The following is an 18,259-nucleotide window of genomic DNA, read 5'->3' on the forward strand; positions in this document are numbered from 1 at the left end:
CGAACTGCTCCTGCCGCAGTGGAGATTTCACCCCCTCCACACACTCCTCTAGCAGAAGAAAGGAGCAGCAGGATCGATGTCTGCAGCGGCAGGAGGGAGGGAAGATCCTTTTATGCTGATCTTCCCCTTACAAGAGCTTGGGCCCCTTTTTCTCTCCCCCCCACCTTTGAAATGCCCAGGTAATTTAATTTCCTTTGAGGGTAAAACTAACAGAACAACAGAAGAAGAAAAACAGGGGAGTCAGTGCAGTGCTACAGCTTAAAAAGCTTTTTAGATGCTCTCCTCTCASGGAGGAGGAAAGAAAAATAAAACGTCCCTTGAAGTTGTAAAAACCCCAGTCCGAAACAGGAGAAGCATCAGCACCTCTGAGCTCACATTTTAAAATCCTCATACTTAAAAACTAAARTCCTTTGGGAGAGCAGCCTGCCACCAAACCACCAGCTGGGGATGGCCCTTGCTCCTCCTCTCACCGAGGACCTCGCAGTGCAGAGGCCCAGCAGCCACCCACTGCCTTCTTCCCTTTCCCTTGCTTGGCGAGGGCCAAGGGAGCGAGGGGTCAACCCCAACCCGYCCGCGGGGCTGGGGGCAGAGCAGCAGACACGGAGCCGAGGCGGCAGGTTTGGGGCTGAATGGACAGTGCTGTCACCTTCCTGCASGGCCCGGAAGGTCACAATGAGTGGTGAAGCTGCAGGGCTGGCTGCGGGGGTAGATCTTATGGAGAAGAAAGCAAGGAGGGGGATGAAGTCGGCCCTCGTCTTCGCTTCTGCTGGCGTGCTCTGCTCCAAACAGAAGCAAGCAAAAAAGAAACATCTTGGCATTTGCTTCACCCCTCGAGCCAAATACTACCTAGACACAAGTTAAGTCTCTGGATTTTGCAAGTTTTCACACGACAAGCCAGTTTTCTGTTTAAGATTGACCCGGTCTAGTGTTTGCAAAAGTCCCAMTTCAAAATTCGTGGTGGCCTAGAACCCTACAAATAGCAAAACCGTCTCAGGTAACAGAGGAAGAGCAGTTGTACTGGAGGGATGGAGCAAAACTGGTACATGGCTGCTGCCAAGGGAGACCTCAGACAGGACTTCTACCCCTGCAGCCTTGCAAAAGATGGGTGCAGGACCTAACTGTGCTCGAGGGTGGCACGGAAAGGCTGAAATGGCTGCACAAAAACAAGGCYGCAGGAGAAAAAGCCACAACTCACATGGGTTGTCACCTCTAACTGGCACTGCGGCCCCAAGCTCTGCTGCATTAAGAGCTCCAGAAACACCTGAAGCACCCTCACCTTTCTTCCCCTTCATTAGAGGTGACAGTGAAGTGCTTATGGAGTTGCCTGGAAGCTGGTATGAGGGATATRGGAGATGGAGGGAAAGAACAAGAAGGGGCCGATGTTACAGGTAACATTTTCTCCCACGAAGGAGGTTATCCAAAGTCAAAAGGGATGCATCCCGCTATTAACATGCAGGTCAGCTCATACACACAGCCATGCAGGTGGGTATGTGTTGTCAATGAAGCCTCCTGCTTTGAAGGGTTCAGTGTCCACACATGAACGGCAAGAAGTCAAAGCTACTCTGAAGGCTGGAGCGCAGCAGTAGCTGGAAGGACGTGAGGAGAGAAAGCACTGCAGCTTAGCCAGAGAAGCAACATACAACAGCAGAAATGGCAGTGGCCCCACGTATTTGACCCGAGAGCTTCCAAATGGCTGCAGCTCCCTGGAATGAGCAGGGCACAAGGGCTACACCAGACCATCGAAAAAACCTCAAGCAGATTCACAGAACCGTAACCCTTGTAGCCCAYGGGCCTCCGCGCTCAGCTGAGACCTCTGGCTCAGGCTGCGCACTCTCCCCAAACCATCTACACCCTTCAGTGCAGCCTGTGTCCCACAGCCCCCACCCTGCTCAGCCCTGAGCGCTGCCTTCAGCCACACAGCTCAGCCACATTTTAAAAAGAACTTTATTGAAGCTCCAATGTATATTGTTTTTGGCCTCTRAACACCCAGGTGTCAAGACCTAATTTCTGGCGCTCCAGTGCTATTCTGCAACCCTGAGCACTGAGATCTTTCAGTGCTAAATTTTTTGCTTGACTCCTACAGAAGGAAGAAGAGAAATTTTCAGACGCCTCAGACATGGCTTTAAAAGCAAAATGCCAACATGGTGCCCAAGTGCTGAGGAGAGGCTTAGTTGGTATCCATGCCGTCGCACTCTTCYGGCGGCGGAGACAGGGCCGCACGTTCCTCGTCATTTCGACGCTGATAAAACAGCACATATGCAGCTTTTGTCTACCAAACAAAGGGAGAAAAAAAAGAAAACAACTGAAAAACATCCGCTCAGCTTGACTGGAAATACAACACCCACTGCAGGGCCCCAAGTTTGCAGCACAAGCTCAGGGCAGCCTCAGACCAAGTGCTCACCACGATTTGGTCTTCTGACGCCACCGACACGCTGCTGTCATCGAAGTAGTACCACTTGCCGTTCACTTTGTTCTTTGCGTAGGCCGTGTCTGTTAGAAAATAAACTGCAGATCAGGATGCACTGGAAACTGGGCCGGTGGCAGCTACGCTGACAGTCAACAGTGTCACCGACTACAGCGGTGACACTCAGGACAGCCACATAGAGCATGCAGGGCCCAGAGCCAGACTTGATTACTAGCACTGAACGTGGCTCACTAACAAACATACCTTCTAGAATACGCTCAGTGGCCTAGCTAGTCTAGAGCCACACAGGTTACCCTAGAGAGCTGAGAAATGGGACAGAAACTTGGTGTGTGGTCGGGGGATGCAATTTTGGTTCACCTCCTCAAGCCAGGTATTTGCCAACACACAGGTAGATTAAGACTGTTTTCCAGCTTTCACACGAAACACCATTTTTCTTTTGAGGACTAACCTGATCTCACATTCACAAGAGTCCTAATTCTAGAGGAAAACTGGATTCAAGATTTTTATGACTATAAATCCAAAAACATATCCTCCTTTGACTGCGTTCTCACAGCGACATAGCCTTACTAGTTAAGCACATGTCAAATGGGGCTTCACCACCCTCTCACAGTCAAGCGCTTTGCAGTGGTTCTAAGAGTCACCTATAGTGTGAACTGACCAAAGAACTCTATTGACAGAGCTTTCCTTCTAGGCTACAACAAAACCAACGACTAAAAACATATTTGCCATATATAACATGWCATTTTCCCCACATCTAACGGCATTATAGCGCCCCTGCACCTGTTTCTTGTATGAGAACTTGCCAGTTCAAGGAATGTGCACAATTTATCCCAAACTTACACCACGAGGGTAACCATGAGATGTCGATATCCCCAATTTATGCCTTCCTTATTTTAAAAAGGGTCTGGAAAACCGAAGGTCTGCTCTAAATGTCCATGACAGCGAGCAGAAGGCAGGACAGACGCAGAGCTGCACCGGATGCCAAGCGCCACTCCTTGCTGGGAACTTGTGTCACCAACGGCTGCGGGCGCCGGTCACGCTCCTGCTAGGCCAGGCAGCAGCCACTGCTGAGGCCTGTAACACTCACTGCACGCAGGCTGCATGAGCAGCAACAGCTCATGTCTCGCTCCAAGGCTCCATTTAACACCCTGAAGATTCCTCTATCCCTGCCACGCTCCTGTAAAACGCTTCCTTCCATGATGTGATCCTCAGTGCTGAAATCAAGGCTCTGCACAAACTGGGGAATAAAATTACCCTTGCAGGGACTGTTAACCAAGGTGCCACGGATACCACAGTCAGGCCCAAGGCAGACTGCAGACTGCCTAGTTGCTCCGTAAATCCTAATGGGATGAAAGTTACCTTCTAGCACCATATCCACCTACATCCAGAACACAGGTAAGTTTTGGGGTTGAGGTTCTTGGTGAGAGTGCCTGCAAACTCAATCACGTTTGCTCCACAGCCTCCAGGTCCAAATTTGTTCTGGTTCTATTCCTTTACTGTGAGCCCTTACGAGGGACAGAAGCCGCAGCCACCTCTGCCATGCAGAGCCCTCCCCCTGACACTTCTGCCTCCGTTTCCTTGCATGCAAAGGATGGAAAAGCAGTTACTCACAGTGGCCTACTCCCATGGCTCCATAATGATTGGAAACTGCAATGAGGTCGTACACGTATGAGCCTGCTCTTGGGTCACAMACAAACTCGGACATGTTTAAGCCCCTGAAAGGAAACCCAAAGGTAACAGCACACCAGTGATCAGCACATACTACAAAGCATATGAATATACATGAAAATCTGCAGCCAAAAGGAGCGCTGGGAAAAGAATTGTTGAGCTCAGCTGCTCAACAGCTGGATATTATTACGGAGGTCAGGAGTGCTGCACCTCCCACACATGGCAGGTCATGGTAAACACCCCAGGAGCTCTCAAGAGATTTAAAGAGAGGTGCTGAATAAAAGGAAGCTCTGAATATGTTAACCTGCTGGGCAACTRTGAGACTGCAGGAACGAGGAGTGAGCCTCATCCCGCAATGGGATGCTGCCAGCTGAAAAGCAGGGGACAGAATGAGGTAGGCTTCCACGTCACGTACGTGCACTTCTCCACAGTGTAGTGCAGCTCTGTCCCCAACATGTGCCAYGCTCTGTGGAGGCCTGGTTCAGCAGGGAACACAGGCATCTGCCTGTTTCCCCAAGAAATGGTGTCTCCCAGTAACTGGAATATGGGGTAGAACTGATTCATGCTATGATTAACCCAACCAAAACAAAAAGACATCCCAGGGCAACTACCATTTCCATTCCCTTACGAGCATGTCCATCACATAGCATCTCATCCTGGCCCACCTCACTTCCCAGAAGCAAAGCAGTCGGGATCATGGAAGCAGATAAACRGCTGCCCTGCCCTGTGTCTGCAGACCACCACCCAAGTTTCACTCGTGCCTGCAGTTCTGCAGCTCAAACCCAGGAGTTGGAGCTGTTCCAGTTACAGATTTCATGACAAACATGCACAAGAGTAAAATCAGAAGCAGGTTTCTCTTGACCAGCTCTTCAGGACTTGAGAGAAGAATCCTACCTGATGGGGAATTCAACAACAGTGTCGAGTTTATCCCTCCAGTATCTGCTGTACGAGAAGCGTTTCAAGTGCACCACCAGAATCTTGGGCAGAGACCACAAATCAAATTTCTTTGTAGCTTGTTGATGCTTCTTACAATTTGGGCAGTACCTAAGGAAGGAGTACAAACACAGATACGAATGACAATGTTGTTAAAAACCTTCTGTCCTACGCATCGATAAGGCAGTACAGTTCCTGCTATGGAGAACGCATTTTAGGCTTTTTTAATACAAAAGAGAACAACATTTCTCTCAGTTTTCCAATCAGCACCACGCAATCACTCTGTAGCAAATACATCTAGAACATGTAACAGGAAATTAATAATAAACAATCGCACAACGCAACCAAGAATTTGTTTCTTAACACAGCTAACAAAATCAAATCAGTTTCCGACAATATTCAGCATGCACACGAATGATGCTTTGGTTATTTTAAGTCTGTTGAAAATTTTTAGAGGCATTTGGCTGCGCTGGACTAGAAAGCTGTGGTAGATTCAGAAGCGGCTTGGGACTGGTAGAAGTTTAAGATACAGCAGAGCTAAGCCTGAAGGTAGCCACATGTTTTCACTCTTTGCCACTACAACTATTTTCTCTCCCGCTGTCTCGAAGACTGGTTCAGTGAGGAAGGGAGAAGCAGCCTGATCTCAGGAAGTTGCGCGACCACTGCCACCTTTTGCAATAAAGGTGGGAAGCTGCCTGCAGACATCGGTTAATAAAAGCTATTTATGGAGTCAACGACTTAACAGAACTGATAGATTTTCCATAGATGAAGACAAAGCAGGGAAACTATCACAATCCTGACAACTAATGTGAACTCAAACAGCTAGGGCTTTTCAATGGAGGCATTAAGAGAAACCTACCAAGGATCATGTTCACCAAGCGTTTCCATAGTAGTAAAGAGCTCAATACAGTCTCTGAGGGCTACCACGGCCTTTTTCTTCTGGGGCTGTAACATGCTTGCATGCTTTTCAATTGCCTAGTGAAACAGAAGCACAATTTATTCAATTCCATCCCTTAGCATCATCAAAACGAACGTGCTCACCCTCACCGTGCCGGCCAGACATCACCACACCCAGCAAGGGCCACACAAGGTGGCCAATATTCAAGAAAAAAGCATACTTCTAACCTGTGACTCCTGTTCATCAAAGAGCAGCCTCCGTGTACCAGAATCCCAGTCGATAGCAAGCGTGGAAAAAGCTAACAGAAAGAATAATAACTTATTTGCTGTCAAGTTCTAAGGAGGAGGAAGAAAAAAAGATAATGAGATAATAATTACCATTCAGTTTTAGCATTTTCCCTTCTACAATAGAGTTTATCTCAGAGGTCCCGTAGGAATTCACAAGGCTAAAAGTGAAAAGCTGCTTCTTGCGAGGCTGCAGATCTCTCGTTGACTCAACCTGCATGCAACCGTCGCCACGGCAGGAATCCATTTCTGCCAGTTTTTCCTTGCCTTCCTGWCCCCCATCCTGATGTTCCATCTCTTCAACGTCACCTATCAAAATTTAAGACAAGCACAATATTAAAGGCTTCACTGAAGAGTTAAGATTGACAAGCTTGGGCTGAATGCAGTCATTTCTTCAGAGATCATCTCGTGAGCTAGGGGACCYGTCTTATCAAAGAGTATACTAAGGGAGGGTAGTATAGATGGAGGCTCCCAAATACATGRCAGAGAACCAAGGATTTATTAACAATGGTCAAGATTAAAGCACAAGCTTTTGTTGTCTAACTACTCTTTGCTCACATCTCTGGTATCTCTTAAAAGGAAAATGGTCTAAAATCCCTGTGGTACGGTTGACCTGCAAAACCATGCAGTTKAATGATTTTGCAGAAATAATAATGAAAACGATCTACTATAGCTTAAATCTATTCTACATACAGTGCAAATTAAAGACTAATAAAATCTTGAGGCTTCAAAACATTTGTGAAAGGATTTTACCTTCAGCCACACCACTGGAGCCATTGCAGGTTGCTCTGTCTGGACAAGACGGGGAGTATTCTGCTGCCAAAGGGAGTTTCACATAGCGGCTGAAAAGGGGGAACACTTTTATCACACATTGCTGCTCTACATCACAAAAACTGCATCTTCTCCACTGTGAGTCGTAATAGTCCTCACTAGCTCCCCACAACACACCAGAACTCTTTTACCCAGCGCCTTTTAGAGGCCAAGTGCTGTCACACAGGACCACCTGCCAAGGGCAACTCTGCCTATGCTGTTTCACTGCTTGTGCCAGCCTCTGCTGGCAGCACATGGGAYGGGAAAAATTATAAAGTTGTGGTGTGGTGCAAAGGTGTGGGCCCACTGGACTGAATCTTAGTCTGAACGCTAGAACACACAGCTGGGCTCTGCTCTCAATCTCTTTTGCAATGTCAAATAYGTGACCTTCCCCGTGACCGTCCGAACCAACAGCATCTCATAACCTGCTTTTACAGAGCCCAGCAGCCCAAGGCCTTAAAATATCCATATGCCTCTAGGCAGTACTGTAACCCAAATCTGAGTGATATTCCACATGCAAAGGAAATTCTTGCCGTTGAGAAAGAGGGCACAATCCTATTCCAGCATAATTGCAGGAGTGAACACCACCACTTTGCACAAGATTCAGTTACAGAAATGCCTCACCTGATCTGCTCCAAAACCACACTGTACAAGTGATCCACAGTGAGCTTGTGTTTCAGCACAGATATTAATAGGGGCTGACCAAAGAGCACGGTTCCTGAAGTATTGCTGGATTGCCTCACTGTTTTTTCCCGAAAATAAATGGAGAGGGTAACATATTCGGAGCCATCCTCGCCTGGCTTGCAAACTTCATACCTGTTTTAAAGAGAGCACGACGATTACTTGTATCCCCAAWCACAGCAGGCAGTAGCAATATGAACTCGGCTCAAAGCTCTCCCAACACTTCGGAAGGGCAAAACGGGTTTTACACTTTCACACAAACACAGCAGCTCCACAAACAATCCTCACTATAGCACAGGACACACTCCTGCCAGGGAGTGTCACCTGCCCGCTGCCCCCAACTCCTAATTTCCATCCATTTTGTCATTTCCCTATCACAAAACATTACCCTGACAACTAGTCGCCGCTCCAGTCAGAACAAAGTGTCAATAAAGATACCTGATGCGCTTCCCAAGTTCCCCCATTGTTTATTCTTTCTGAAAAAAAGGAATCCCGTCAAAACCTCCTCGCATTCCCCAGCCTCCTGTACTGTTTATGGTCAGGGCTTGTATCCCTGATCAACCAACACTTCAGGAAACCAGCAGTTTGGAAACATCTCTTTCACAGAAAGCCCAAGGAAAGCAACATGCCAGGAAACAATCTGAAAGATGACGATCGCCTTGGAGAGCAGGAGGACGGATGGTTAAAATAAATAAAAGTCTGAGGTAGAGGCTTATACTATTGAGTAAAACACCACATCAGATATACACAGATATGAGAGCCAAAGGAAAACAGCCAGTCCCACGCGACTCCCTTSTTCACTTGCACTATGTACTCAGAGCTATTCATTTAAAAATAATAATAAAAATAGATAAATAAAACCTGCTTTCAAGATGCCAAGTCACAGGCAATCGTTTGGCAAGTCACCTGCCCCAACCTTTATCTTAAGAGCAAAAGTTGAGTCAGCTGCTGCGCAAGGCAGGCGGCCTCGCGCGTACACATCGCGCTCACATGCCTGGACACGCTGACTGACTCTCACCAGCAACTCCACGGCTCAAGCGACTTCTCCCCTCAAGCTGGACCTTCTGTTACTGTGTTCAGCACGTCCTGGGAGAGCAAAAAAGGGGATCCCAGCCCGATGCTTGCAACGAAYGCTGCCACGTCAGAGTGCAGGAAGCAGAATATCCTCCCAGAAAGCCTCACCCCAACCCAGTGGGACCTTTGGAGGTCAGAGCCAGCATATGGGAGCCCAATACAAACTAATGCTGAGGATTCCTCTGCCACTGATGCTATAAACCTAGACAACAGCACTGGATTCAGTTTGCACCTTCTAAAAGTTCCCAAGAAACGGCACCACGAGAAGTTCAATTATTTTGTAACTTCGAATAAGACCACCCTGAGTCACAGAATATCATCCAGGATTAGCTTCAGGTCCTGTGAGACCCTTAGATTTGACTTCTGCAAAACCAAACATGGCCAAGACGCCCGCGCTGCTCCGCATTCTCGTGACCAGCCACGTTGCTCGGACAGCAGAGGCTCAGGCAGYCCCCGTTGGCACACTGCTCTCACGCAGGTCCCACTGCGTGACGGAACAGACAGGAGAGAAAAAGTATTTCCCTAATGTGTCATCCAGCACCAATAACCTCGGCACACCAGCATGCTGCAATCCTAAGACATTCTTTAAAAAAAAGATATAAATAAATAAATAAATAAAAATCTCTATCTACAGGTTAAGGAAGCTGGTGGAACTAATACTTGGAATTAGTGGACAAAAAGCTGTACTTCTGTACTGTATAACATGATTAAAATAAGAGAAATAAAGATGAGGCTGCACCAGSCTATCTTTTGAAACCATGTTGCTTAGAGTCATTGACTCATCCACCACCACCCTAACCTTGGCCAGGAGCTCTTAGAGCTCACGTCAACTTTTAAAGGCCTGCCTAAGTAATATTAAAGCGGGCATGACCTGACTAGTCTTCATCCTAACAAAACAGCTCCATGAAGGCTTCAGGCCTGCCGTTACTATTCAGAAACAGGTCAGTATGCAGCGACACTCAAGAAATCCAGTCTAGGAAAAAACATAACATGCTGCTGTAGAAGCCAGCAACACAGACACATCAGAACAAGGCTACTGCTACACACTRACTCAGAAAGAAACACAACTATACAATTCCAGCAAATTAAGAAGTTTGCACTAAGAATGAACAGAAGCCTGGAAAAAAAAATGGTTCAGAGTGCTGCACAGTCAGATTTGAAGAAAATGGCCATACTCTTTACTGCTGTACTACCWGAATAAACACCAATCAAGTAAACAAGGAGACTGGAAACTCAAAATGCAACACAAAGTGCTTTCCTCCGAGAAATTTGTCACTGGATCTTGTGAGAGTCCTCAGAAGGAGAAAGAAGGAAGGAGAAAAAAAAGGGCAAGGGATTTCAACAAGCAAGTCTTTCTGAAAACAAGTGTAGAAGTTTTCTTGAAGACAAGGAGGACAAGTTCATCTTCTGTGTGACAGAAGCTCTCCTTTCAAATGAGTAAATCCCAGTTTGCAGAAGTGAGGACAAGTTCCCCTATCAGAGGATGTCATGATCTCAAACATTTCCTCTAACACTACTGGACTAGAGGGTTTGCTGAGCGATCTAACATGGCACAGTCATTCTTGGAGCCCCAGTGCTGGTACCAAACCTGCTACTTCTACACTCAGATGTGGTTTCCAAGAACCTACCCTCCTCTAACCACAAAGCACAGCATGTTGTCAAAGAAAAGAGAAAAGTAGGTTCATACAGTGAGCTAGGCATTTTTTTTTCAGATGTACACCTCTTTGTAAGTTAAAGGTGACCTGCAAATCAATTTGTCAAATTTTCATCAACCTCAGCAACACGCATAATATAACGTGCCCCCATTAGCCAGGCTAAGAAAACAGGGGTATCTGTACGCAACAAAGACATTTTTCTTCTTAGGCCTTAAGGACTAAGAAGAACGAAAGAAAGAAAGAAGATCTCCTGGCAGCATCGGGCAGCAGACCTTGTTTTTGCRAAGGGTACTTACCTGACCCCTTGTAGGCCGGCTCCGAGCTCCAGCAGGATCCCTGGGTGATGTGATATCACCATCATGGTGCCTGCTGGGGTGTTGCACTGGAGCGGGAGCCGGAGGTCCTAGTGGGGCTGGACTTCATGGGACCTAAGAAAAAGAAATAGCAAGCTTTTGGTTACGTGCTGGAACGGGGGTCCCTGCTTAGCCTGGAGAGTGAGGGCACTCAGCACAAACACTGAAGTCCTTTTGTCAAATTGATTTGCAGACCACCTTTAAGTATGCGACTTGCTGACCAGATGTCACTGCTTTCCCTGTCCTTTCTGGGGCACAACACGCGTCTGTGTCCGTGAGAAGGCACGGTTCCTGTGAGAAGGGGGTTCCTCCCATTGCCCCATGGCTGCACTGTCCTAGGTGTCATGCCAGCAACCTTGCTGTAAGCCTCATATCCGAGTCCTTGAGCTCAATATTTTACTGCCTCTTCCCCTATGCTAATTATTAACAAACCCTGCAGCCGTACTACAGTATATTTCCAAGCCTGTCATGAGGGAAAGGTGAGGAGTGGGAARCTCTAGGAAAGAAAGGTTTCGGAGATTTGTGGTCCCAAACTCTCCTCCTATGACAGGTGACCTGGGAAAAAAGATAGTGCTTGTTTTTGTTCTGCTGTGCAAACCAGAGAGGTTCATGTGAGATGYATAGGAGAATGAAATCACTTCAAACCCAAGAAGCTCAAGAAACACTGACATTTTTTGTCCCATTTTAGAGACCTTATTAGCAGAGAGCACCTCAGGTCATACAGTAACAATCAGTAAGCCAGAATTTGCTGAAGCAGAAAATATATCTTACAACTCAATACAAAAAATTGTTTATTACTGACCATTTAGCTTAAATTCCCAATCAAGTCCAAGGGGATTTTGCCTTTCTCACCCAAAGGCTCAGGATTTCCCAACACTTTAYTATGATAATTCACAACTCACATCTCTGTTCCACATGTCCAGAGAAGAAAACTAGCATCAACTTCATGATCTCTCTACACCGAGAACAGAAAAATACAGCTTTTTAAGCTGCTGAAATAACTTAAAACTATGTATAAGGAGATTATTTTAACTTTCTCCTTTGCTGCATTTCTCACACACAGCAAGCACTCGCTGTTGTCTGGCAATGGTACAACTCAGGCTAAAGGGTCTATTCCTGCACATCCTGTCCCTTGTCCAAGAGCTACGAGCAAAGCAACAAAATACATCCTAGCTACATCACTCCTGTTCTCCATGCTGTGCAATTTCCTGCAACACTGCAGAATAAAGTATTTTGTAGGAAATTCACCATCCTGGCGGAGCTCACACCTTCTACAGGATCCGATTCCTCTTTGAATTTGCGACTGAGATTACGTGTTGCTGGTTGCCGAGTACACAACAGTTTAAGACAGGAGTCTGTTGAGAAGAGAGATTTTTTTTTTCCCTAGGCAGACTCATGTCTGGCTGCTGCTTTCAATAAAACAAACTTYGATAAGAGATTAGAAGAGGTCAATCTTAAAACTCATTGGTCCTGATCCACCTTAAGGCAAGACTGAGAGGGGTATGGAAATGCAGCTGCCAAGGTCAAGTCCTCAAAAGGCTCTGAAGCTTCAGAGACATTTCAACAACCKATTTCACTCATAGAAGACAATCATGCAACTTGGAGATGACAGCCTGAGCTTCCAGGCCAAGAAAAGTATTTGGAAAAGAGAGTAATTCAATCAAATCAGTCTCCAGTTCAGAAAGGGAACCAATGCCATGCAGAAGAGATGAAGCCCAGCAATAAAAGGAGATGAGTGAGGAATGCACACACGAGAAACCTATTTCTGAATAGGTCGTACTGATTAAAATATATACTGAACTGCTCACTCATTTTTGCTTTGGTTTCTCGCCAGTAAAAGCAGCATTGTCATTCTAACTGGGTATTGCCGTACAGAACTAACAGTGGTTTGGATCTAAGAGAGACCAAAAGCTGCAGAGAGTAAAAAAATATGAATTAGGAACAAGTCTAACTCAGTGACTTGGAGAAGTAATATCTTCAGGCATCTTGTGTTAACTTAAATACAGGATTTTAAATAAGAYATTTTCTATTTAACACAGTGAGGCCATGGTCTTCTATAGTCATAAGATGACTTGCATTTCATGCATAGATTTTAAATGTTTCCAGAATTACTTCTAGGTTAACAGTCAGTATCTAAGAAGTTACCTTGCAGAAGATACCAGGAGTAACAATTGTCTTTCTTCAGGTCACTTTTACAGCCTTTTTCCTTTCTCTTCCTGASACTTGCTGCCCTATGGGCACAACTTCCACAAACACTGTCTTTCTCTTCAATTTGTAACGAAGATAAAATATTACAATCCATCTTTTCTGTTATGCAGATAAATAGAAACTGATCTCACTAAATTAAGCAATTAAATGATCAAAAAAAAATCTGGCAGTTTTATTTCTCTCCCCAGATGAAGCATGGTAGCCAAATAGCTACCAGCAAGTTTCTTCCTCAAAACAATTCCTATCTTCTCAGCTCGAACTATCTAAAAACTTCTTTTTAGAAGTCTTTTTTGGTGTCACTACAGCACTGTCGTAACTAAATATAATAAGAACTGTTTGATAGATCTAGCTTAGATTTGTGTAGCAGGAGGGGTTTTTAAACTGCGTTTCAGGTGAAACTACTACAAACCACGAAACAGGAATGTTTTCTCAGACAGCAGTGATGCTCCTCTGTTAATACAAAGGTAATTTTCTTTCCCAAAGTGATACACAGCACAGTTAAACTAGGGATGCATCCCTCAACTACATGGATCTGGCAGAGAATGTCTCTCCAGCTAAACACTGCAGAACACATATATGGATGCAGAGCTATGCACCAAGCAACTGAACCTTTCCCCTCACTTCTCTGAAYGATGGGCCTTTATGGAAGCCCAAAGAACAAAAATACTCTTCAACAAGCGCTTAGATTGTGCTCAGTGACTTCAAGGAAAATAARTATTTCTCAACTCGTCACAATTCTTTGGTGACACATTATGGAGGGTCTTCCAAAAAGCAATAAACCCCAACCACAGAATCACAGAACCCTTAATGTTGGAAGGGACCTTTAGAGCTCATCTAGTCCAACTCCCCTGCACAGCAGGGTCACCTACAGCAGGTGGCACAGGCTGCGTCCAAGCAGGTTTTGAAGATCTCCAGAAAAGGAGACTCCACAACCTCCCTGGGCAGCCTGTTCCTGGGCTCTGTCACCCTCGCTGTCAAGAAATCTTTCCAAGTTCCTGTGGAACTTTTRGTGCTTCAGTTTGTGGTCGTTTTTTCTAGTTCTATCAGTGGCCACCACTGAAAAGAGGCCGGCACCCTCCTCCTCACKCCTTTCCTTGAGGTATTTATACACCCTGATCAGGTCCCCCCTCAGCCTCCTCTTCTCCAGGCTGAACAGGCCCAGCTCTCTCAGCCTTTCCCCACAGGGCAGATGTTCCAGGCTCCTGATCATCCCTGTAATCCAACCAACCCGTTACTATGGCTGTGAATAACTTCTGCCAGAACGGTAACACTCACGGCACATCTCGAGCGCTGCCTTTTCCAGAAATGCCTGGGAAGAAGCCCTGGTCATCGTTTCTGAGCCATCCCCCCAGTTAAGAAAATATTTATTTTAATGCTGATCTGTGTCTTGATCCAGCTTCTTTTCCAGCTCCAGTGTTATCTCAGCCCAACGCAGATGCAACACTACCTGCTTTGGGTTACTCACCTAGTGCGTGAGATAAGCACAGCCCATGTTTTCGTGCTTAAAACATTAATAAACAGGAAATTCGAGGAATTCAAATTCGAGGAATARAAAGTTAAACCAGTTAGGTTGGAAGCAGCAATTTAAACATGGAGCAGAACTGAAGAGGAGAGAGCTGTTCCCTGCTGCGCTGCCTTGGAGAAGCCCACAAAATAAATGCAGTTTCAAGTGCTCGAGTCCAGGCCCTGAAGATAGAGCAGCTGCAAGGGGCCAGGTAAAGCTGCATGTGCTTCTCTATTAAGCAGATTATTTGAGACAACAGCTGCTACCATCAGCGGTGGGACTCTAAGTGAGGCCCTACTACCTCTGGCAAGCATTAAAAATATCTTTCCTGCAAGAAGGAGAAAGCAGAGACACATTGCATGGCATCAAGTCTGCTCTCAATAGGAAACAACTTCCAAAGTCAGCAGAAATTAAAAAAARATACATACATTACTTTTCTAGGTGTGTGGCAGCGCTTTAGCACCAGTGTACTAAGCCCAAAGCGACAAAATGATTCCCCCAAGACGCAACTTGGGCTATAGCCTTCTAATTTAAGATTCGGAAAGCTTAAAAAAAATGCATGGGATAGTTTCAACTTGATGAGTCTTAACTTACGGAGAGCAGCAGAGATTCCTAAATACAAGGAAAAGTTAAAAACACACACTGCAAAAGAAGATTAAATAAAACCACTATTTCTTACTGCAGATACCAGAAACACWCAGGGTACTCATTAAAAAGATTGTACATTTTCAAACCAACAACAGTAGGAATATGCTGAAGGCAACGAACAGCCAATGAAGATGGCAACTCTTCATTTCAGCTGAGTCCTTTGATTTTTTCAAAGGTGGTTTAAATTTCTGCTAGTGCCACTACCTTCTCACGGCCTGCTCAGCTCAGACTCAGCAAGAAACAGCAAAAAGGAAAGAAAAACCAAAGGATGAYTCAGCCCGCGCTGCATAAAGGCGCTCAAGACCCACTCAGATCCCAGCTTCTTGCCTTGTAATCTCAACCCAAAACCAATGGACTGCTCATCTATCCTCCCATACCCACCTCAGCAAACACAAGACCTTAAAGTCACCCTGTTTTCATCTATTAAGAACCCGTATGTTATTTATATCACCCCAATTGTCCCGTGTTAAAAGCAATGATGCATTCATCCTCTTTCTGAACACACATCTCAGTTGTGTTTGAAACAAGGCTCTCTTCTTAACAGGAAGATGTTGCTTTTTAGCTATGTGAAAATAAGACTTTGTGCAGGATCTTTTTGGCCGTATCAGCCAAGGGGGTCGTCCACACAAGGTACCCACCCCTGCAACTGCAGCCTCAGGGCCTGGCTGCTGCTCTTGCCCTCATGCTGCTCCGACCACCTCAGAGGGGCTTACGTGGGGAAAAAAAAAAAAAGGAGGATTAGTGAAATTTCTTCCTGCTCCCTCTTCTCGTTCTTGCAGGGTTATGTTTAATTCGGATCAGCTCAGTGGTYAGATTCACAGCATCGTCCCCATCTCCACTTAGAAATATAGAAAARGAAAGCGGTGACTGCAACAACAACAAAAGTATATATATAGTGAACCACAGCTCAGTACTTCCTGTCCAGGAGCAGGGCCAGACCAGACACGGCTGTTAAGAGTTTTCCATGGAAAAGTTGCTGGTAGTTTTGTTGTAATTACTGAGTTCAATGTTCACAGAAGTCACAGGAAGAGCCTGCTAATAGCGGGAGCATGTGCTGTGTTTGCAAGTTGCGCTCAAGGAAAGGTCATCTGAGCATTATATTTCTTCCTCTTCCGCCTTTATTTGCTTTGAAGAGAGATTTGCTTACAAYGACTGGGAAATATTCTGGCAAAATGGTCTTCAAAGAAGCCAAATGCCCTTCCATAGCATCCTACCTGGCCACAACCTTACCTGTAACCAAAGAAATCAACTGCTATAATAAGAGCATTGAGGAAACTGAAGGTGCTACACCTCAGCAATGAGGTTGCAATGGCTGGCACGACCCAGAAGTGCTGAGCAACATCCCAGCACCCTGCAAGCAAAACGCACTCCCAGCACCACAGCATCCTCGTGCAGGACTTCATGCTGGAGCAATTTTATAGAAACAGCACATGAACACTCGAATGTTGTCAGGAGAAGCGAGAGACCAGACTACAGAAGGTCTAGATTTGACTTTCCGAGTTCCAGGTTCACTAACCCCCAAAGTCGATGTTTCTGTCCAGTACGTTAGCCTTTCAGCTGCAACAGAAAAGCTACATTTTCGTTTTCCTCCCGCTTCTGCAGGTGACTTGAGTCATCTCGTACACCAAACACAAACAAATTCTTAATTTAAAAGCCTCTAGGACCCACTGAAGCAGGTCTACTTATCCTTTACAAGGACTTGCAAACAGCGGGAGCACCACTCAAGAGTCTAACAAAACAAAACCCTCCGTTAGCTCAGTGCTATAACAACTAGTTGGATGTCACGAGAGGCAGAGTGTAACAGCTCAAACCTCACATCACGCTAATAACCAACTCCAAGGCTTTTGGCTGATTTGCAGCACAAGAAAAGTCACTAGGAGCTTGTCCAGAAATGCCCGTGAAAATACAACTGCAACTCAGACACAGTTATAACCTTCAATTAATAACTTTATGCAAACACATTTGTGAATACAGAACAAAAAAGCCCAAATGGTATCACCAGGGGCCAAGACTTCCTTTCTGCTAGGAAAACACCTACCAGACATTGCACGGGCTGCTCTGCTGCTAGGAGAGGTGCTGCCTTAGTACTGGAACATACATGTGTAAAGCACCTCTGGACTCGCAAAACACAGTCAAGATAGAGGCATAAGACACAAGAATAGAAGAGGTGTTGGAAAGGGTCTAAAGGAAGGCTTAGGTTTCGAGGAAAAAGAAAGATTCACGTTTTATACACTGAAACCAAAGCAAGCATTCCGTAGCATTCTTCACACCATGGCATCTTTCCACTTTACTCACACAAAAATGTCGTCTTTTGGCATGATATGATTTAAACCTTCATCCATTTGGAAGATTTTGTGGAACCGATGATTATACACGTCTGCCACCACCATCTAGAACAGCAAATGATATTTGCAAAGAGATTACACTAAGAGTTTAGGTAGCTTAGGCAAACTAACTTCAAATTCAAACAGTTTTCTTATTTCTCCTTTGGCAGAATTCTCAGTGCACCTAAGAGAGCGAGGATGTTTTCTTTAATGGCAACCAGGAGCTGATCAGCTGTATTCATTAAAATGGATCAGAGAAAAAAGGCAAACAACAGGTTGAGGTTATAGAGGCAGAGATGAAATTGTCAAAATTTGCAAGTCAGACTGATGGAAACAGCCCAAATTCCATCAACAAGGTTTAAGAGAAGTGTTAAAATGAATAGAGATGTTTTTCAAGCAACTAAGGAGCAGCACTCAAACTCATGTCTTTGCTGATAATTCATTACTTTCTGCTTATCATCCATCTGAAAGTCAAACCAAAGGCTTCATAAATCACACACATTTACCAAAGGGATTATGTTGTGTTTAACCTCACATTTTCTGCAGGAACCCCGGACAGTTTGGAGAGCGATTCACACAGGTCTGAAACGGCCCCCATCATTGGCACCACAACCCGGTACTAGGAACAAAAATAAAATCAGGTTTATAGCCAGCAAGATAAAAACAAGCTAGGGAGAAAATAAGCAAATGGAAGCCCTGAATTTAYAGGCAGGCTATAGAAGCTGGTAGCCACATCCCACTGCCCTCTGTATTTTGGTTCTACCTTAAAGTAGGGGCAATAGGAGTGCTTTTCT

The 18,259-nt window shown here is 45.4% G+C and overlaps 1 protein-coding gene across 1 annotated transcript in view; it reads right to left on the reverse strand.

Moving 5' to 3' along the window:
* Positions 1 to 1,266: 1,266 nt before the first annotated feature.
* USP4 (ubiquitin specific peptidase 4) overlaps positions 1,267 to 18,259 on the reverse strand; it is a 38,888-nt gene continuing 21,895 nt past the window's right edge. Inside the window, exons 12-22 of the mRNA XM_026046452.1 lie at positions 18,001 to 18,084; positions 17,437 to 17,531; positions 7,643 to 7,834; positions 6,962 to 7,050; positions 6,302 to 6,517; positions 6,152 to 6,222; positions 5,886 to 6,001; positions 4,988 to 5,137; positions 4,037 to 4,140; positions 2,402 to 2,490; positions 1,267 to 2,269 (exon numbers count right to left, since the gene is read on the reverse strand). Of these exons, the coding sequence (XP_025902237.1) occupies positions 2,168 to 2,269; positions 2,402 to 2,490; positions 4,037 to 4,140; positions 4,988 to 5,137; positions 5,886 to 6,001; positions 6,152 to 6,222; positions 6,302 to 6,517; positions 6,962 to 7,050; positions 7,643 to 7,834; positions 17,437 to 17,531; positions 18,001 to 18,084 (1,308 nt within the window). The 3' untranslated portion in view covers positions 1,267 to 2,167. The remainder of the gene's footprint in view (positions 2,270 to 2,401; positions 2,491 to 4,036; positions 4,141 to 4,987; positions 5,138 to 5,885; positions 6,002 to 6,151; positions 6,223 to 6,301; positions 6,518 to 6,961; positions 7,051 to 7,642; positions 7,835 to 17,436; positions 17,532 to 18,000; positions 18,085 to 18,259) is intronic.

The sequence above is a fragment of the Nothoprocta perdicaria genome, unplaced genomic scaffold, assembly GCF_003342845.1.
Source record: "Nothoprocta perdicaria isolate Ctin4 unplaced genomic scaffold, notPer1 scaffold_443, whole genome shotgun sequence".
NCBI lineage: Eukaryota > Metazoa > Chordata > Aves > Tinamiformes > Tinamidae > Nothoprocta > Nothoprocta perdicaria.